At 34.2% G+C, this 21,080-nt stretch overlaps 3 protein-coding genes across 9 annotated transcripts; all 3 read left to right on the top strand.

Moving 5' to 3' along the window:
• Positions 1-1,447: 1,447 nt before the first annotated feature.
• LOC130807003 (leucine-rich repeat receptor protein kinase MSP1) lies at positions 1,448-8,821 on the top strand. Of its 4 annotated transcripts, none has more exons than XM_057672295.1 (5): positions 1,457-1,842; positions 2,094-2,200; positions 4,021-4,088; positions 4,468-4,528; positions 4,784-8,821. In XM_057672295.1, exon 5 carries the CDS (start codon positions 4,789-4,791, stop codon positions 8,614-8,616), a length of 3,828 nt encoding a protein of 1,275 aa, XP_057528278.1. In that variant the 5' UTR covers positions 1,457-1,842; positions 2,094-2,200; positions 4,021-4,088; positions 4,468-4,528; positions 4,784-4,788; the 3' UTR covers positions 8,617-8,821. The 4 variants fall into 4 exon arrangements, with proteins under 4 accessions (XP_057528289.1, XP_057528278.1, XP_057528284.1 ...); XM_057672301.1 differs by having other exon boundaries at positions 4,026-4,088; XM_057672306.1 differs by lacking the exon at positions 4,021-4,088 and having other exon boundaries at positions 1,448-1,842; positions 2,051-2,200.
• An 842-nt stretch (positions 8,822-9,663) lies between these two features.
• Positions 9,664-12,653, top strand: LOC130826933 (CRIB domain-containing protein RIC4-like). 3 transcript variants are annotated; one of them, XM_057692574.1, is made up of 4 exons: positions 9,664-9,854; positions 10,210-10,323; positions 11,235-11,363; positions 12,017-12,653. In XM_057692574.1, the coding sequence occupies exons 2-4, from the start codon at positions 10,212-10,214 to the stop codon at positions 12,238-12,240; spliced, it is 465 nt and encodes a 154-aa protein (XP_057548557.1). In that variant the 5' UTR covers positions 9,664-9,854; positions 10,210-10,211; the 3' UTR covers positions 12,241-12,653. The 3 variants fall into 3 exon arrangements, with proteins under 3 accessions (XP_057548557.1, XP_057548568.1, XP_057548550.1); XM_057692585.1 differs by lacking the exon at positions 9,664-9,854 and adding an exon at positions 9,871-9,925; XM_057692567.1 differs by lacking the exon at positions 9,664-9,854 and adding an exon at positions 9,964-10,074.
• Positions 12,654-14,406: 1,753 nt separating this feature from the next.
• LOC130821683 (eukaryotic translation initiation factor 3 subunit H) lies at positions 14,407-20,756 on the top strand. Of its 2 annotated transcripts, none has more exons than XM_057687475.1 (12): positions 14,407-14,577; positions 14,663-14,751; positions 16,844-16,960; positions 17,067-17,170; positions 17,786-17,852; positions 18,199-18,332; positions 18,408-18,456; positions 18,895-18,966; positions 19,060-19,161; positions 19,255-19,322; positions 19,892-20,044; positions 20,325-20,756. In XM_057687475.1, the coding sequence occupies exons 1-12, from the start codon at positions 14,568-14,570 to the stop codon at positions 20,380-20,382; spliced, it is 1,023 nt and encodes a 340-aa protein (XP_057543458.1). In that variant the 5' UTR covers positions 14,407-14,567; the 3' UTR covers positions 20,383-20,756. The 2 variants fall into 2 exon arrangements, with proteins under 2 accessions (XP_057543458.1, XP_057543454.1); XM_057687471.1 differs by having other exon boundaries at positions 14,418-14,577; positions 18,408-18,495.
• Positions 20,757-21,080: the final 324 nt, after the last annotated feature.

Here is a 21,080-nt window from a genome sequence, read left to right on the forward strand (position 1 = left end):
AAATTAAAGGGTGAGAACCAAGAATCTTTGCTAGAATGACGTTAATATGGAAGAATGATATTAAGTTTTGTATTATTCATGGTTAATCTAAAATTCGTATTATTGTTGAAAAATCTGTAAACGGTCGTATCATTCACAGTAATTTATTATTTTCTCTATTCTTCATTCGCAAATTTTTCTTCACTTTAATATTATTACTGAAGTACTTAATATTTGTGTTAGAACCTTAGGTAAGAAACACTTTAGAAGAGAAAAGTATAATGAAGTTTTGATAAATTTAATATTTAAACGCTTTTCTCTTTTAAATTTATGATTGATAATCAATTTTCATCATCTAAACGAATGTTAGAATTAGTTAAATGTTCTATTCCCTTTTTCTCATTGTCTTGAAGAAATGTTTATTTGGATCTTACCCCAATATTAAAAAAAAAAAATGGTTGAGATACCCTAAGGGGTGCTTGTTTGTGTCGAGGGACTTTAAAAATGGAAATGAGACTTTAATGTTCGGACGGAAAAGTTTATTTTGTTCAAAGTGAATGAGACTTTAGGAAGGTTCAAGAATAAGAATTATTAAAGAAAGCCAAAGTCCCAAAAAAGTTAAGAAAAGTCTTATATGTGTGTTGGGGATTTAAAAGTTATTAACAAAAAAAAAAGAGAAACTAATGAAAAGAAAGTTAATTAAGATTTCACATAAAAAGTATAAATAAGGTAAAAAAAAAATAATGAATAAAGTATAAAAGGATTAAGTATATACTTCTTCCGTTTTAGTATACCATTTTTATTACGTAATCCAATGCGTTGTTTAGATTATTTATATCTTAAGTTATGCATATTTACAAATTATAAAACTTAAATATTATAAAAAGACATAATTTTTGAAATAAGGTAATGTAACAAGTATTTCAAAATAAAGGTATCAATTTATAGATGTGTATATTTTTTTACCAATTCTCATTCTTGTACTAATTTCTTATCAAATAAAAATAGGAAAATTAACAATGGTATAAGTATTTGCATTTTATTAATGGTACCCTTAAGTTTTTTCGATTATCAATGATACCCTCGTATTATTTAGCATTTTACAATTGTAACCTTTTCAATTTTTCTGTACATCATTAACTTTTTGCTTTTTCTTTTATTTTTAAATTTAAAACATTAAAAAATAAACGAAAAACAAAAAAAGTTAAACGGTTTTGGACGATTTTAAATGAAATAAACTAGATTAGGTTATAGTTGTAAGACGTTCAATAACACAAGAGCAGTATTGATAATCGAAAAAACTTAAGAATACTAATTGAATAAACTTAGAAGATATGATAAAATTATAAAAATATAAGATATTTTTTCCTTAATATCTCGCATTCAAATAGTCTTAGAATTTCCATTCCAACAATGAAAGAAATCATAAATGACAGCAAAAAAAACATAGAAGAAAATAACCGTGTATAGAAAATAGAATGAGCTAAGTCACGCATTCTGCAACACTACCCTAACTATCTCTTGATGGGGGCCCCACACTACGTAGTCCATTCCCCACCACACTCACACTTCTCCTCACTTCATTTGCTCTGCTTCTACTGCAAAAACCCGAACAACGACGATCTTCCTTCTTCTTTCTCTCTCCAAATCAATGAACTACTGCAGAATATCATCATTCATCATCATCTTCATCTTCTTCAACTGCTGAATTCTCGCACTGTTTTTGAATTCTGTTATAGTGAGAGAATCAAATTATTCGTTTTTGAGTTTTGACCTAGAAAGTTCAGAAAAAATTGCATTTAAATACCATTCACTTTCTCTTTCCTCTGATCGTGCCTTAGTTGGTTGTAGATTTTGGTAAAGGTTCGTCTCCTTCAAACTGTTCAATTTAATTTCAGTATTGTGATTCATTTTCATGTATTACTTATAGTTGTTTTTACTACACAATTTTGATTCTTCTTGTCTTTTTTTTTTCAAGTTTGATAGAGTAGAAATGAATGAGTAAAATTGGTGGAATTTCGTCATTTTAGAGTGACATTTAATATGGTGAATTTTTTGGATTCATTTTTAGGAATTGAAAATTGTATTCTTTTTCATACTGCAATATGCTGCAGAATATCTTCTTTTTCAAGTGCTGAATTCTCGCGAAGTAAATTATTTGATTTGAGACCAAGAAAGTGCAGAAAAACAGCATTCACAAATCATCTACGTTCTCCTTCTGGTAAAGGTTCATGTACTTGAAACAGTTTAATTTTATATCAGTTTTGTGCTTACTGCCGATGGTTGTTCTCATTACGCAATGTTGATTTTCGGCGTTTTTGTTGTTTTTTCAAGTTTCATAGTGTATAAATGAGTAAAATTGGAAGGATTTCGTCATTTTCTAGTAGGAATTGTCTTTGAGAGAGACATTTGATAAGATGATTTTTTGGTTTGATTTTGAGTAATCAAATAATTATATTACTGTTCGTACTACTGTATTAAAATAAGGTAGAAATTCATTTGATTGGATAGTTGCGTGTGTTGCTTGTCTTTTTATTAAATTATTAGTATGTATAATCTTTCTCGAATCTCTTTCTTCATGCGAATTTAACAAAAACATTTTTATATTTGTAATGTTTGTATATACTACATATACTTCTTTTCTATTTCATAAAAATTATAAATTTACAAAGTTGTGAAGGAAGTATTTTGAATTTTCGAAATTTGTGATTAATTTTATTTGATAATTTTGTTTAATAGTAGATGATTGAAATGAATACAGGGAGGAATTATTTAGAAGATTGATTGGGATATTTTTATTTGTTCGGATACTCAGGCACTAATCTATCCGAATTAAGCTGTTAGGCTAATAAAATGTCATTGATTTTTTCTTCTAGAGTATGAAAAAGCCCTGAATTTAGGACCTAGAGAGGCAAGCAAAGTGATTGAATACTTATAATTTTCCATTGTAGTCTAGAAATTAATGTTGGTTGTTAAATTAAAGGGTCTTTATTGATTTTCATCCATCAAGCTTCCTAAGTTACTTTTTTTTATGAAAGGGCTTCCTAAGTTCCTCAAACTCTCATTTATGATAAAATAAAAAAGAGGAAAATAAATTGGATTTTATAATGATCAGATATGCAAATTTGGAAAAAAATCTGTTGACGAAAGATGTTGTTTAGCTGTTTAGTGAATATAGTATACCTCTAAAATAGTTCGGGTGTATGTGTTTTCATATGCTAACTAACCCAGCTTTGGTCTGAAATTTTGAAAGAAATCCCTTATATTATTCAGAAATTCCAAAACTTTTGTTTAGGGTAGAGGCTAATAATATATGATGATTTTGGCTATTTTTGGACCACAATTTGGGTGTTAAAGCCCAAAGCTTTGAAGAATCCTTGTGAATTATGGCAACTCAATTTCCAACATCCTTGTGTTTGAAATCAATTCTCATAATTTTTTTGTCCTTAGAAGTACTTGAAGTGGGCAAAATTGTGGGTACCCGTGATGGAGTTAAGGACTTAGATGTGGGGGTCCAACAAAGTTTTCTTTCTTTTGGTAATGATTCCTTGAATAGGGAAGGAATCTACTATAGGGTTCCTTTTGAATTTTTCTTCAACTTTTTGTAAATTTTTGTTGTATAGTCTGTGTTTTTCCCCCTTTTTTTGAAAATATAGTTTTGGCTTATGATTTCTAATCTAGTAGTATTATTATATCCAGGTGAGTAAACTACTTCCTAAAACTGCAAAATGGGCAAAGATGAGGATCTAACAATGTTGCTAAATTACCTAAATGTGTGCATCCTTAGTGGGCTACCTTTCTTTTGTTTGTAATTATGACTTTTTCATTTTCTATTTTCCTCGTCAAAGTTATATTTTGAATTGATTTTCCTCATAAAAATTTACATGGGTATTTAGTGGGTTTCTTTTCAGGCATGTCTTTCTCTCCCTATTTTTCTAACCTTATCTAGAACTTGTCAATCTTAATCCGTCCTTGTTGGAGCTTATTAGCTGTTAGTATTCGAATTAATCACCTCTAATCTTGGACTCTTGGTTGAACAAGGTTAGTTTTGGTCAATCAACATCAAAAACTTCTTTTACAAGCTAAAGAGGACACCCCTAGTGGACAAGGTAGATATGTTTGTAATTATGACTTTGCAATACTTTCATTTTTAGTCCACCCATTTATTTTGCTATAATATTCTATTATGGGAATGTCTCCATCACTTTATTGTATTCTCATTTACATATTTTAACTTTTCTTTAATATCATCCACATAATTCAAATGGGTTTCACCATTTCTTAATCATTGTGCAAAGTTCCTTGTTGTAATCTTAAAGCAACTGATTATAATGATCATTTTGATATAGGCGCAAAATGCTCTAGATGAAAGTAGAAAAAAATAGGAAAAAGTGTCATTGAAATTGTTCCATTTGTACTGGCTGCAACTTGCAAATCATCCACCGTGCTTGGGCCTTTTAATTGACGTTTTTACTCTTTGCAATGCAGGACGGTGTTGCTCCTAGTTGTCAAGATTCCATGTCAAGGTTTACTCATGTTTCTTACTAAGGTACCATTTCTTGTCTATGTTTTCCAGCTAAATGTCTTTTCCTTTTTGGCACTATATATTGATAAAAAGGTTGAAAAAAGATGACACTTTTTACATGAAAATAAAAAGATATGACAATCTCGTGGAATCTCCTTTGGTTGTACTGCTCGCTTAATCGAGTTAAAAGTTAGCATTTCGTCCTTAAAGCATCTGTCTTAAAGTTCAACTTTATGTACCAAATCCTGTTGATTGGAATCTTATAAAAATTTACTGCAGGTACGATGATGAGCTTGTATAGAATGACAATTCTGGGCCTGGATACAGTCATATTCCTAAGCATACTCTTCTTGGTCAGTGCTTCCAGTGACATGGAAGTATTGTCCACAGTAAGGAAAAGCCTTATCCGGAGAAAAGACATGATTCCTAGTTGGTTTTACTCGGAGATTCCTGTATGTAACTTGACAGGTGTGGAGTGTAGAGGTATGGATGTGTTTGGGGTTAATCTGCCTTGTTCATCTTCACCACTAGACCTTCCTTTTCCTAGCAGCATCGGAGAATTAAAACATCTCAAGTATCTTAATCTCAGTCAGTGTGGGCTCACAGGTGAAATTTCTGATAATATATGGAGTCTTGAGAATCTTGAGATCCTGGATCTGAGTGGTAATATGCTCTCTGGAACTTTCCCTCTAAGTCTGCCAAATTTGGAAAATCTCAGGGTACTTGTACTTGATGGTAATAGCCTGTCTGGTCACTTGCCTTCAACTATTGGCCTTCTAACTGGCCTTATTGAGCTATCACTGCAAGAAAATTCTTTCTCCGGGAATCTTCCTTCGGAACTTGGAAATCTTTTAAAATTGGAATCTCTTGATCTTAGTAAAAACTCCTTCTCTGGGGTCCTCCCTTCAAGTTTGGGTGAACTTACTAGCCTCTTGTTCTTTGATGCCAGTCACAACAAACTTAGTGGTCCTATCTTTTCTGGGTTCGGAAATTTAACAGACCTTAGAAAGCTTGATCTCTCTGGAAACTCCATAACTGGACCCATACCAGTGGATATTGGGAAACTGATAAATTTAACTTCAATTGTTTTGGAAGACAACAGGATTACTGGAGTAATACCATCATCTATAAGCAATCTCAGGGAACTTCAGGTGCTTAACATTCAGAACTGCAGACTTACGGGTGCGATTCCTAAAGAATTGACCGAGCTATCTAATTTGATATACCTGAACATAGGACACAACTCTTTTATCGGAGAACTACCAGCAAGCCTTGGAAAATTATCTAGTTTAGTGAACCTTCTTGCTGCAAATGCTGGGTTGAGTGGCAGTATTCCTGGACAGCTGGGTAACTGCAAGAGGTTGAAGCTTTTAGACCTTTCCTACAACTCCTTTTCTGGTCCGTTACCTGATGGTCTTGCTGGGTTGGAATCAATTGAATCTCTGATGCTTGATTCCAATCAGTTGTCGGGAATAGTCCCTAGTTGGATTTCCAACTGGAAGCAAGTGGAATCTATTATGATGGCAGAGAATCGCTTTACTGGGTCTGTTCCGCCGCTCAGTCTGCCGAATCTAAGGTTACTCGACTTGAATTCCAATATGCTTTCTGGCGAGTTGACCTCAGAAATATGCAATGCTGAGTCAATTTATAAATTATCGCTGTCAAACAACAATATCACCGGAAATATTGACAACACCTTTAGAAACTGTCAAAATCTGGCTGATTTGATGCTGTCTGAAAACAATCTGTCGGGTGAGTTACCTGATTACTTGGGTAATCTTCCTCTCGTCCTCCTGGAATTGTCCAAGAACAAATTTCATGGACAGATCCCTGATCAGCTATGGGAGTCAAAGTCTCTTAAAGAAATAATTCTCAGCAATAATTTGCTCTCGGGAAAAATTTCCCCAGCCCTTGCTAAGGTTCAGACTTTGCAGAGGCTGGAACTAGATAATAATTTTTTTGAGGGGACCATCCCTGCTTCCATTGGAGAATTGCGGAACCTCACCAACCTCTCTCTACATGGTAATTATTTAATAGGAGAGATCCCTATTGAGCTTTTCAACTGCACAGGCCTTGTGTCCTTAGATCTTGGTTCAAACAACTTTATGGGTCATATTCCAAAGTCAATTGCTAGACTGAAATTGCTGGATAATTTGGTATTAGCCCGGAATAATTTCTCTGGGCTCATTCCTGAAGAGATATGTTCTGGGTTCCAAAATTTGCCCTTGCCAGATTCCGAGTTCATTCAGCATTATGGAATGCTTGATCTCTCTTACAACATGTTTGTAGGTCCAATTCCTGCATCAATCGGGCAGTGCTTTGTTATTAGGGAGCTGTTGTTACAAAATAATGAGCTGAATGGCAGCATTCCTTCTGAACTATCTGGTCTTTCTTACTTGAGCTTGCTTAATTTGTCTTTCAATCATTTAACTGGTCCCCCCATACCCAAGATTTTCTCATTGAGGAATCTTCAGGGCCTTCTCCTTTCTCATAACGAGCTTACTGGTCCTATTCCTGATAACATGGGTTCCTTCATGCCTAGTTTAACTGAGCTGGATTTGTCAAGGAACTTTCTTGGTGGGTCGCTGCCGGCATCTGTGTTTAATATTGAAAGCCTTACTTATCTGGATATCAGTGCAAATTCGCTAACTGGAACCATCCCTTGCCACTTTGCATCTGCCAGTTCACTTGTTCATCTAAATGCAAGCAATAATCAATTTTCTGGTCCTTTGTGTGACTCCCTTTCAAACCTAACCGCTCTCTCCTTTTTAGACATGCATAGCAATGCTTTGACCGGAATCCTTCCACCCTCTATATCGAACCTTGCTGCCTTGACATACCTAGATCTTTCTGGTAACAAATTTGGAAACTATGTTCCATGCAACATATGTGACATTGAAGGCCTCTCCTACATCAATCTCTCCGCCAACAGATTTTTGGGATTTGTTCCTAAGACCTGCACTGAGCGTAGTGGATCATGCGTCTTAGCCTCCCCCCCTTCACAAACTATCAGCCGAGCCCCAGTTTGGGGTTGTATGATTGGGGTAATGGTTATCCTGTTGATTCTGTTCATTTGTGTGGGTAGACATTTGATATTGAAACATGAAGCAGCTTTGATCGACAGTAGAAAGATTGAGCTTGTATCTGCTGCTGAGCAATCTGATGAGCCCATGTGGAAGAAGTCAAAAGAGCCTTTAAGCATCAATATTGCTACGTTTGAGCATTCTCTGACCCGGTTGAACCCTAAGGAGATCTTATCCGCCACTGACAACTTCAGCAAGACCTATATAATTGGTGATGGTGGATTCGGTACAGTTTATAAGGCAGCCCTTCCAGAAGGCCGAACCATAGCTGTCAAGCGGCTTAATGGAGGACACTTTCATGGTGATAGAGAATTCTTGGCAGAGTTGGAGACTATTGGAAAGGTTCAGCACAAAAACCTGGTTCCATTATTTGGATATTGTGTTTATTCTGAGGAAAGGTTTTTGGTGTATGAATACATGGAGAATGGCAGTCTTGATGTCTGGTTGAGGAACCGAGCTGATGCCGTGGAAGCCCTCAATTGGCCTACCCGTTTTAAGATCTGCTTGGGGGCTGCACGGGGTATTGCATTTCTACATCATGGATTTGTGCCTCACATCATTCACAGGGACATCAAGTCCAGCAACATACTACTGGACCACAACTTTGAGCCCAAAGTCTCAGACTTTGGACTGGCCCGGATAATCAGTGCTTATGAGAGCCATGTCAGTACCGTTCTTGCTGGCACATTCGGTTATATACCTCCCGAATACGGTCAATCCATGGTGGCGACAGCAAAAGGTGATATATACAGCTTTGGTGTGGTGATGCTGGAGCTGGTCACCGGTAGAGCTCCAACAGGGCAGACTGACATTGAGGGTGGTAATTTAGTGGGTTGGGTTCGTGTGATGATGGCTAATGAGAGACAAGATGAGGTGCTTGATTCATATATGCCATTGATTGCAATGTGGAGGTATCAAATGCTGCAAGTCCTCAACATCGCTCGAATGTGCACCAACGATAATCCTTCAAAGAGGCCTACTATGCTCGAGGTGGTAAAGCTCTTGAAGGAAATAAAAATGGAGATGTAGATGGATGATTAAATTCCCATCTGTTCTGTAAAATGGGAATTGTAGACTGTAGTCTGATGCAGAATCTGATAAGTAGTAGGATCTGTAAATAAGTGATATTAATCGTAAGAAAAAAATTGTTAGAGCGGCATTTGAATGAAAAAATCGAGCCCTTATTCTCGAATCTTAATCAATGAATGAAAGTATGAAACTATTATGACTTCAATTCTCTTTGATAAGGGGATTATCTTATATATTTGTGTAATTACATTCTAAACAATATCTTCTGCCTTATTTCCCTTTCAGATTGTGATTTATGGGTGCAGATGTATTCATTTACCTGTAAAAATGCAGAAATATGAAGTATTTTTACCGCTAATTTTCTTCATTAGCTCTTTTTTTATCATATACTACCTCCTATTCAGCTGAATTGTTCCATTTTTTTTTTGGCACTATTCACTTATCACTCTTAATTTGTATTTTACTCTTAATCTATAAGTTAAAACATAGTCATATGGGATCTTGTTTGATTTGTCTCAATACAAGGATTATTAATATCAACTTTTTATAATTTTTAATTAAGCATAATTTGAGATATTAAGAGTTAAAATGTTGCCTCGGCAAGTGTGAAAAGTCAAATGGGACAGTTCAGCTGAATAGGAGATATTATATATTATATGATAGCCGAGGGAAGAAGAGGGCTATATAAGATTCGATCTGAGGACCTTGCTTGGAAAATACAATACTTATTCCAACCGAGTCAAGACTCAATTCTTCCGTCAACAGCTTTTTTGTTCGTGGATCAACGAATATTCAAGTCACCAGGCCCACCAATTATGGCTCCAGACAGCAAGTAGCCAAGCCAAGTGGTATTCTTCTGAAATCTAACTCCTCCATTTGTTTGGTATTTGTTCTTGACTACTACATTTAAATCAATATCAAGAGTTGTTTCGGTTTTTTATTATCAATTTTTTTTAAAAAAAAACTAAAACCACTAAAGAAAACTAAAAAAATGTTTTCATTTTTAGTTATTATTTTTCAAAATCATTATATTTCAAATTAACCAATCACATATGATCTTTTCCTATTTATGTTTTTTTTAATAAATGTAATTTTTATTTACGTGTAGTTGTAAATAACATTTGATGTTATGAGTTACATTAAAAATAATTTCTTATTTTAAGAAGATGAGGTTGTTTACATCTGATCCCACGTCAAATTTAAGCTGGAGCCAGGAGTATTAAAAGATTGTTATATAGGTAAAAATGCAAATATTCTTATGTTAATTAATGTAATTGGGGTGGGTTGGTCAACTAAAAAAGGAAAAAAGGTAGTGCTTAAGTAATCAATTTTGTAATCTCATTTTCACTTAAACGACAAAATAGCTGAAAAAAGGAGTAACAATCAACATTTAGTTGGTTGAGTAACACGATTCTACCATCTAATTTAACTACTTCATGATAGCTGTTCTGTCTTTCTGTATCTTTCTTTTCTTGCTTGTTCTTAGTTCTTAGTTCTTAAGGGAGATTTGCTGTTCTTAGTTCTTACAGTTTCTTAATTGGTACTGCTATTACTGTTATGTGTTTTTTACATCATTACTATTTACTGATATAGATATGAAAGATCAATCTGAAAGATGGATTATTCTTCCTTTCTCCTTTGGTTGTTCTTCCAATTCCAGTGTTGCTGTTGGATCTCCTAGCCCTCTTAATGATGCTGCACAAACCAGTATGAATTCTGATCTTTTTCTTCACAAATGGATTCATATTTTTGTTTATGTTGTTGATTGATTGTGCTGATTCTAATCGGGAGAATCTAGGCTAGCAAACTCTAACAATAGGCTATGGTACGCGTCATTTGATTTAAAGCTTATAATAACACCGAAAAATAGCGGTTGAGTTAGTTTGGTACATATGTATAAATGAGTGTCTATACTGTCTGATTCTAATTAAGGGAGAATCTAGGCTAGTATATTCTAACAATAGGCCATAATATGCGTCATTTGATTTAAAGCCTGTATATAACACTGAAAAATAGCGGTTAAGTTAGTTTGGTATACATGTAGAGATGAGTGCGCTGATTCTAATTAAGGGAGAATCAAGGCTAGCATACTCTAGCAATAGCCATAGTATATGTCATTTGATTTAGGGTGTGTATAGATGGAAGGAAATAAAGGGAAAGGAAAGGGAGGGATTTGAAGGGATACGGAATTTTTTGTTTGGATAATAAAATGAAAGGGAAGAGATTTGGAGGGATTGTATAAAGGATTTTTGTTAAGGTATTAATCTTTTCAAAGTTGGAAAGATTTGAAAGGAAAACTCTATCTCTCTTCTTTTCCCTTCCCTTCCCTCCTAAACAAAAAAATGCTACTTTCCTTCTATTTCTCTTCTTTTCCTTTCCCTTTCTTTCTTTTCTTCTCTCAAAAATTGCTATCCAAACATAGTGTTAAGTCTATTATTATTGAGTTGTGTAGCACATAACACTGAAAAATGATGGCCGAGTTAGTTCAGTACACATGTAGAAATGAGTGTTTAACTCACCTTACACAGTTATACTAACATCCTAGATTCTCCCCGTTAATGCAATAATGCAGTTTTATGAATTTAATTGGGATTCTGATGTTGTGTATGATCTCCAAGGCAGGCAAAAGGATTTACCAATCTGCAAGAAATCGAAGAATGCTCTTAGCTTCAAGTATCCCACGTCCAAGCTATCTAATGGAATTCGAAGATTCATTAGAAGTCTCAAATCTGTCTCTAAATTTTTTGGTAAGTTGCACAGATTGATTTTCAAGAATTGTAATCAAAGGTTAAGGCCATTTATCCGATCTCACAAACATCTCCTTAAAATGACTAAATGACATTAGGATAATTGAATGTTGTAAGGTGGTTAATAATTTGGAAAGCATTGGAACAAGTCCTATTTAGCAAATTTTTTTTTGTTATGCTTTTGTTTGTTTTAAATATTAATTTACAATGAGGAAATAATGATAAACAACCTCTTTGTTGTTTCAATAAAAGGAAATAGAGGGGAAGAATTTAGTAAAATGAAGGATCCCTTATTTGCATAACAAAACAGGAGCGGAGTTTAGATGTATTATATGGATAATTTTTATTAAGGTTACAATCTCTTCAAAGGCGGAAGAATTTGGAGGAAAAGTACTCATTCCTTTCCTTTTTCTTCCCTTCTCTTCTAAACAAACACAAGATAGACTTACTTTCCATTCCTCTTCCTTTTCTTTTCTTTCCCTACCTTTTCCTTCCCTTCTTTTCATTTCTATCCAAAATTATTATCTAAATAAAATTTTAATGACAGTTAAATAATGAAATGTTGTATGCTTGTTAATGATATGGAATGCATTGGAACAAATCAATAATTTTGACATTTTTTTGTTATGCTTTTGTGTTGTTATATGTATTAGTTTATAAAGATGACATAATTGAAGAAGAGAAAGAAATGGAGATAGGCTATCCAACAGATGTGAAGCATCTAACCCACATAGGATGGGATGGTTCTACAACTATTTCAAATGCAGTAAAAGGGTGGGAAAACTTGACAACTTCTGAAATAATCTCTTTTCCATCAATTTCATTACCACAATTTGAGGTTGCAATGACACAACAAGCTGCTGTTGCTGCTGCTTAGGAAGATAAACTTGTTTGATATTTACTGATTTTTTATAATCACCCTTCTCAGATGATAAAAATTCGGTGCAGCATAATTCGCTAACTAATTCGCCGTTTCTATTCGTGATTTGTTCAAATTGGTTAAAATATAGACCAAAACTGATCATAATTCACTTTTTTCAATTTGTGTATACGAGTAGATTTGTGAAACATATGCCACTGTATAGGCTTGATGATCAATTGTTATTGAGATGAACACAATTCATTGCTCCTAATGGTTGATTATTAGTATTTAGTTTCAACTAATTTAGCTTTGTCAAGCCATGTAGAGATTGTAATCTATATGTAGTACTTGAATTGAGAACATACTTGCCTTTGTGCTTGTTGTACATTACAAGATCTAAAGTATTATACTACTACTATATGTTATCATGTGTGTAAAACTTTGCATATATCCATGTCTATTGTCTTTTAAGGATATTGATTCGCTTGATAGTCGATATTAAATGATGGGAATGATATTGAAAATTTAGTGTAACTTTAGTAAGAAAATTTCTTTTAACAAGTTTAATATTCATACTTATTGTACTTTAATTATTTTATTTTCTTTACAAAATTTATTATAATACTTTAATAAATAATTGTTTTTAACTTTTGACACTGAATGTTTAGGCATTAAGAAATTTTCCCATACCCAATATCATAATTTAATAAACACTAAAATGTTTCAACTTTGTTAGTGGCTGTTATTGATGAGCATGGGTGATTAGGGATGAGAAGCTTTGTTTGCCTGACTCCTCATTTTGTTAGTGGTTGTTATTGATGAGCCATGGGTGATCTGGGGTTATTTAAGGTGTTATTAGTGGTCAGTTGATGTTTAAAATATCAACAATAAAATTATACATTGAGAAGTTTGATAGAGGACAAAATTTTAGCTGGTGACAAGCAAAGGTGAAGCCATTTTTAATTTAAAAATGGTATTTATAAAGCTCTTGAAGGTGAGGTGAAGAAGCCCATTGCGCATTGGTATCAGTGAGGCTAAATGGAAAGAGATGAATGCTAAAGCTTTATCCGCCATACAACTTTGACTCACCAATAAAATCTTGAGAGAATTTGTAAATGAGGTAACTTCAAAAGAGATATGAGAGAAGTTGATATCACTCTACACGTCCAAAAGTGTTATCAACTAACTACTTTTGAAAAGTCATTTGTAAGATCTTTGATTGCAAAAATGTATTCCATAAAACCTTATGATGAATTTTACTCTATGTTTTGGAATTACAAACTATTGAGGTTTTTCATTAAGGATGAAGACTTGGCCATTTTTTTGTAATGTCATCTACCCCCTTCTTAAAAACATTTTATGGAGACTTTGCTACATGGTAGAAACATTTTGTGTATTGAGTATGTTAGAAAGACCTTGATATAAATGAGCCTTATTGATTTTCAATTTGCACGAAAGGTGTCAATTAAGTCCAATAATACTTTATTTGATAAGGAGTCAAATAAGAACAAAGAGAGGCGTGACTTACACCTATTGTAGGAAGAAATACTATCTTAAGAAGGATTATTGAAAGTTTAAATCGAAGCATGACTTGTATTACAGAAAAAGGCAATCGAGTTAGTACATTACACATGTTGAACCTTAAATCTCCACTTAAAGGTCAACATATTCAAGTCAAACTGGGTTTTGAGTTAAAAGGTCATCATTTTCATTATATCCTACTCTGAAAGTTATGATCAAAATTCAAAGAGGGTCGAATGATAACATTCCTAAATGATCCCGACTCTAGAATGAACTACAAATACAACTAGTCTCTTGAGAGACACCTTCTCTTTGAGAGACGTATCTCAAGTACAGGCCATTAAAAATTAATGCCTACTTACCATATTCTTAATGCCTACTTACATTATCCTTAATGTTTATTTACCGTATTCTTAATGACTACTTTTAATATTTTAAATGTTTACTTATATCATTCTTAATGTCTACTTATAATATTTTAAAAATATATAATAGACCGGCCCAATTAGAGATGGCCTCTCAAAAAACGTCTCCAACCAGAATTTGTGCTACAAATAAACCCAACATTCATTTCTATTTCAAGTGGGCCAAATCCAAACAAGCACATGACCAAACAACCCGTAAGCAAAACGGGTTTAAAACTCAAAAACCACAACACAATAAAGAAAACCGAATCAAAATCAGAAATCATAAAGCTTATAAACTTCACGCATTATAGATTAGGGTTTAGTTCTCCAATTCATCATCTTCTGCAGGAAGAGAAAAAGCGATTCAGTTCATCTCATTCTCTCTCTTCTTTTGAAGCTTCCCTCACCATAACCATGGCGAATCGTAAGTTTATTGCATCCGTAATTATAATTTTTTCTTTTAAAAATACAAACTTCTTAATAAGAGTGAATTACTGGTGGTTTTTCAGAAGCAGCACCAGTTCGATCTTTTCTTCAAGCTGCTGCAAAGACCGAAGAAGCTCCTCTCCCTCTTCGTGTTGTTCAGATTGAAGGCTTGGTTATTCTCTGTCTTTTTCTTTGTTATGCGTTTACTCTCCCCGTCCTAAATTAGTTTCTACACAGTGTTTTATGCTATTTTTTGAATTTTCGGAGTAGGTAAAGCAATTTAGGATTGAATAGTTTAAATTCAGGTAACTGAACTAAATGAATGTATGGTGTAAATGCCTTAAAGTAGGATTTGTTGGGTCATATTAGGTTAGATATTAAGGTTTAGTAAATAATATTATAATAGAAGGAAATGTTGCAAGTAATATGGGACGACCCAAAAAACTATATAGCTACTAATTTGAGACGGAGAGTAATAGAGAATATGAGATTTTTATTAGAATGCTGTCCGTTATTCACTTGAATTTGATGGAGTGTTTTTTTTATATGGTACTTATTGTTACTCTTTGAAACTGAGTAAATCATGTATTGGATTTTTTGGATGAATTAAATCAAAGTATGTATCCACGACACAATAGTTGTTTAGTTTGAAGTTGAGTAAATTATTTATTGATGTATGACAAAAGAATGAGTACATGTTTAGCATGAAAACAGGTAATCGGGGAATTTGCAGTAGGAATTAGGATAATAGAAGATTGGAGTTTTTGTTAGAGTAGTTGAATTGAGACATAGATGAAAAGCATTGGATTATGAGATTTCATGAGGGGTTTAGGAATGCTTCCTTAATTTATGAAAGGAATGAATCAGAGTTACTTGAAAGTGAAAGCGGGTATAAAGCAAGATCTATAAGGAGAGTGATATGCAAGGAGAAGAGAGATTGAATCCTTGAGCCATATATTTTTTTTGGGAAATATAGTGGAATTTAAGAAGCCAGAAGATTATTTATGATGGTAAGTGTAAAATTTTTGGTTTATTTGGGGTGATTGTGTCCATGAGAAAGCGACTTGGGTAAAGATTACTCGGTTTAGGTCTATTGCAAGTTTGCAATGCAAAGGTTGTTCACTTCTATAAAAGCTTTGACAATGTATGATTGGTTGTAGCTTTAAGTGTGTGTTTGCCACTGTTTGGACAACATTTAAAAAAAAAAAGAAAGGGGAGGGGAGAAAAAGAGAGGGAAGATGATAGTGTTTTCCTTCCTAATCTTTCCAATGTTTTAAGGATTGGTTTTTTATAAAACATAAAGAAATTCTTCTTTCCAATTCTCTTTCCTCCATTCCCCTTCCCTTTTTGGTATTCAAATAATAGATATAGCATTTCTCTATTTCCGTCCACTTCATTTCCTTTCATCCAAACATGGTGCATTGCTTTTATTTGTGAGTTTTGATGTTTAATCCACACAAGGGAGGTTTTATTCGTCTGTGTCAATCATGTACACTTTGTTACTCCCCATGCTGCTTCAAACTTTGCTATATTTCGACTGAAAGAAGAAATGGTGGACTATCTTCAGCCAAAATGCTGAACCTAATCGTTTTAAGGTTCACGACTCTTTAATTAGAAGAGCTTGAACCCGACTTTACTTCTTGATGCTTTTCAAGAGGTCTCGAGAATGTTGCTCTATATAGGTACTTGAATTTTTTTTCTGTCTTGGGTTTCAGAGGTATTTTAATGATGACTAAGGTTGGAGTATGTCAAGGACTGTTTAAGATTAAGTGATGGCAGGAATTGTTAGCATATGACCCATCTAATCCCTTGCTAAAAGACATTGTGAAACATTCCTTAAAATGTGAAGAATACAAAATGTATGTGTACAAATTTCTGAATTTCGACTTTGTTTAGACTTGTTTTTATTTTTTTTGTTAGTTTTCAACTTGTATAGCAAGCGGTTTGAAATATGTCAATTGCTGATGTGTTTCAGTTTCTATTGACAGTTATTTATTTGTGGCGTGAGTGTTTTATTTGTTTTCGTCTGATACTTATACGCATTCCTTTTTTCATCAAATTGAGAATGTGGAACGATATGGCGTAGTTTGGTGCTTGACTTCAGCGCATGTAACTGTGACATTGCTAATTAACGTGGCAGATTGGGGCAATGAGATGTTACAATGGATTTAATTGCATGGATTAGAGTGACTTGTGCCTGTGAGATCTAATTTGGTTGGTACGTGAAGTTTTGACATTCGTTTCATTGTATGTGTTTTGAGCAGGCAATATTGAAGATAATTAAACATTGCAAAGAGTGTTCTCCAGATCCCGTCACCGGGCAACTTCTTGGCTTAGATGTTGGCAGTGTCCTCGAGGTTACTAACTGCTTTCCCTTCCCGGTATGTGAAGTGCTTAATTTCTCTTCCTCTTCGTCCACGGGTTGTTCAATTTGGAGCATTCTAAGAAATATGCCTTTGTATAAGTTTTCATTCCAAATGTTTCTAGACTAGAGATGAGGATGAAGAGCTTGAGGCGGAGGGTGCTAACTATCAGCTTGAGATGATGAGGTGCTTGCGAGAGGTTAATGTTGACAATAACACCGTTGGATGGTGAGCACTTTTTGACATAGTTGATGCATGTATCTGTTGAAGCGTTACACAATTGTTTGATTCTTTTATAAGCAAACTTTTCCTTTCTATACTCACTTGACACCTATAGATCAGGATCCTGCTCTTTATCTTTCCCTTGGATTTGCAGTTTCTGTAGGGTTTGGCTATTTACTAGTTTGTCTCTTTATTTCACTTTTTTGATATATCATATATATATGTCCTTTGCGTTTAGCCCAAATGTCCCATGCAGCTGATTATAATTGTTGCTCTTGATTTGATTTGATTTGATTTGATTTTTCTAAAATTTTATCTTGCGTCTTCGCGCTTTTCGATTTGTGTGGCTCTTCGTTATTAATGAATTCTCATCTACTTCTGATTCGTTGGGAACACGGCAGTGTTTATTTGACCTTTCTAGACCTAACTTTCAAATGAATTCAGATCTGGCTGTTGTTGTGGTTGTATTTTTAACCCCTCATGAAGTCAAATGCAACATTTACGGTACGAACAAGGCAGTAGTTATTTGACCTCTCTAAACCTGACCTTCAAATGAATTAGAACTGGTTGTTTTTGTGGTTGTATTTTCAACCTCTCATGAACACTATTGCAACATTTCAGGTACCAGTCAACCTTCTTGTGGTCATATCAAACTGAAGATCTAATCGAGACGTTCATGAATTATCAGGTAATCCCTCAAAAAAATTTTTTGCTGCCAACAACTTACACTCACATGTAGACTAGGAACTAGAAGGGTCCAGTGGCATGTGTATTCAATTAAAATCATCAAAATGTGTTGCCATTACCGGATATTTTCATTCTGGATGATTCTTCTAAATAGTGATGATTTCATATATTAAGCTCGAAAACTGCCCTAGTCTTGAAAATGCTAACTTATTCAGGCGTTTAGTAATAAAGTCTCAATGAGGTTCTTGTATGTCTTTGTTCATTGTGTAATCGTCCCTATTCGTTGAATTAATTTTTTCTTTCCTTTATATCCCAATGTTTGGCTTTTCTAATTGTTTCATTTGCAGGAAAATATAAGGCGTTGTGTTTGCATTATATATGATCCGTCAAAATCAAATCAAGGTGTTCTGGCTCTCAAGGCATTAAAGCTTTCAGATTCTTTTATGGAGCTATACCGCAACAACAATTTTACTGGAGAGAAGTATGTTCCTTTTCCTTGGTGAAGATTTTTCATGAGAAAGAACTTTTTTTATCTTCTATTCTATTGATGTGATAGGTTGAGGGAGAAAAACTTTACATGGGTGGATATTTTTGAAGAAATCCCTGTAAGTCATTATTCATTTTTCATTTTTGAAGAAATCCCTGTAAGTCATTATTCATTTTTCTCTTCTCGAATTTGAATGTCTCATTTGTTAATCCTTGTATATTGAGTGCATCAATTATTGGAAAATATGTTCTTACTTTTTACTCCCTCTTGCCCATATTGTTGCAAGTTTGGGAAGAGGGAGTAGTACATTAGTGCTAGAGATGAAAAGAGACACCTAAGTGCTTATGGGGCTATGATTTTGAATTGGCGATCTTCAAGGATCTGCCTTTTCAATTTATGGAGGTTTATGGCTTATGTTTAGATGATATTGCACCAAGTTGACTTATCGAATCTCTCCTTTTACTCACCTTGGTGCTCAACAGTTTAATGCCTGGGATTAGTTTGATTGGGCTGATAAGATTATAATTCTTTTTACCTGAACCCTGTTTACTTGCAGATTAAAGTCTCAAACTCACCCCTCATAAGCTGTGTTATGACACAGTTGGAAACTGACTCACCAGTCAACCAGGTGTGGTTCTTATCCCTGTCCCATGCTTTGCAGTCTGCCTATTAGAAACTTCCTTTACAGGAACTTATGTGGTTTGTAATTTGACTGTTATAGTGTGATTATGATCGCCTGCAATTATCTTCCACTCCTTACTTGGAGAGGAACTTGGAATTTTTGGTTGGGTGCATGGATGCTTTGTCTAAGGAGCAGCAGGAGGTCAGAATTCTCATCTTCATGAATTTATCATCTGTGATTAGGTTCTTTTTAGGTCGGCGGTACTAGCTTTAATATTCGCCTATGTTTATGCAGTTGCAATTTCATTACCGTATTCTTGCCCGTCAACAAGCTCAACAGCAAGCATGGCTTCAAAAGAGAAGGTATTTACTATGTTTAGTTGTCCTTGTGTCTATCTATTGAAGCTTCCCCTTTAAAGTTAAGTTTGTGCAGAAGGATCATATTGAAAAATTGTATTATTTGAGATTGAGTTTTGTCTTGCAAGCATTCAGGAAAACTAATTAGACGAAATTTGGCTAAATTGGTACTGAAATACACAAATCCTTATCATCAACTAAAGTTCTCGTTATTCTAGTTTATTTGTGATTTAACTCCTGTTTACCTGTGCTGAGTATAAAAATCTCTTTCCTTTTAATGTATGTCTATAACTTGTGTCTTCTAATATACTCGCTGCAACTCAGCACTAAGATATTTTGGAAATGTTGTGGTTCCCACTTAAACTTTTTTTACCAATAAAATGTTTATTTGTAATACTCTAAATCACTTTTGGCATTTCAATCGCCTTCCAACCTAGACTGGATGATGGTCATGGTGCACATGTGTGTTCTGATTTCTGTAGACTTTGTAAGGTGCAAGAAGAATCACATGTATTTTTATGCTGCAAAAGAAGTTGTGTTAAGTAGTATGTTTTTGTAATACTCTATTGATGTAGGGCGGAGAACATGGCACGGAAGGCTGCTGGAGAAGAGCCGTTGCCCGAGGAGGATCCTTCAAACCCAATCTTCAAGCAAAATCCTGAGCCTTCAAGGCTGAATAGTTTCCTCATAACAAATCAAATTGCCAATCACTGCAACCAAATTAATGGGTATCTCACTTCTAACTTTTTTTCATTAAGATGTCATGCTGGTATAAATAGCTAGAAAGTGTTAAAAATCTTTAAACTCTGATGTTCGTATTTTGCGGCACTAATGATCTAATGACTGAGCTTTGTGAGTAGATGAACATTATAGTAATCAGTAATCACTTTATTGACTATTTCGGATTGAACTTAAAGTGGAAATCCATTTCATTGTATCGAAAACCTTGTCTGCTCGACACGGGCTTGGGTTGACTCAACAAAGTTTAACTCTATGTTTCCACTGCAGTGCTGTAGGACAGAATTTCAGTCGACTATATCTGACAAAGGCATTGCACGAGAACTGATGCAGAAGTTTTGGTGTGCCTCTCCCATAGAACGTCAGACAAATACAATTTTGCTTCCTAAAATTGCCTGTCTTTTGTGGAATATAAGCATCTGGGAGTTGGTCGGAATTTCAAGAGATGAAGATTTGTTGACTAGTTCATTTTTGTTTGACTAGATTCGGGTTTTTATACTAAATTTTAAATTCGTTAGATTTATAATGTTTGTATTACTATAATGAGCTCGTAGATTTTATTGTTCGGGTACACTCAAGACAAACAGTAGAATCTGCAATCTTTCTTGATGAATTTTCCCGATGGTTCACTTTATTTTCTAATATGTACAATGTACATGCTTAAGCAGTTGCACACTAGTCTCTACATGTACCAATTCTCAAGTCTCAGCAATTCGAACAAGAAATTTTGTGTAGTTCACGGAATTTATGATTAGATGGACCATATTACTCCTAGTCCTAGATAGGATTAGGTAATGAGTTCAAGATCTTTTCTAAACCTTGTTGGACTTTTTTAATTTAAAGGTTAGGGGTTACTAATTTGAGAATATGGATCTAAATTCGATTTAAATCTAGATAGTAAAAACCCAGTTTGAGTCTAGATCTAAATTTTAAGTTCTAGGTTACATCCTAAATTCTAATTCAAGTTATACGTAAAAAGTCAAATTCCTTAGTGGTATGTTTGGGAATATGAGTTTCATTTGTAAA

Source organism: Amaranthus tricolor, chromosome 1 (assembly GCF_026212465.1).
Source record: "Amaranthus tricolor cultivar Red isolate AtriRed21 chromosome 1, ASM2621246v1, whole genome shotgun sequence".
Lineage (NCBI taxonomy): Eukaryota > Viridiplantae > Streptophyta > Magnoliopsida > Caryophyllales > Amaranthaceae > Amaranthus > Amaranthus tricolor.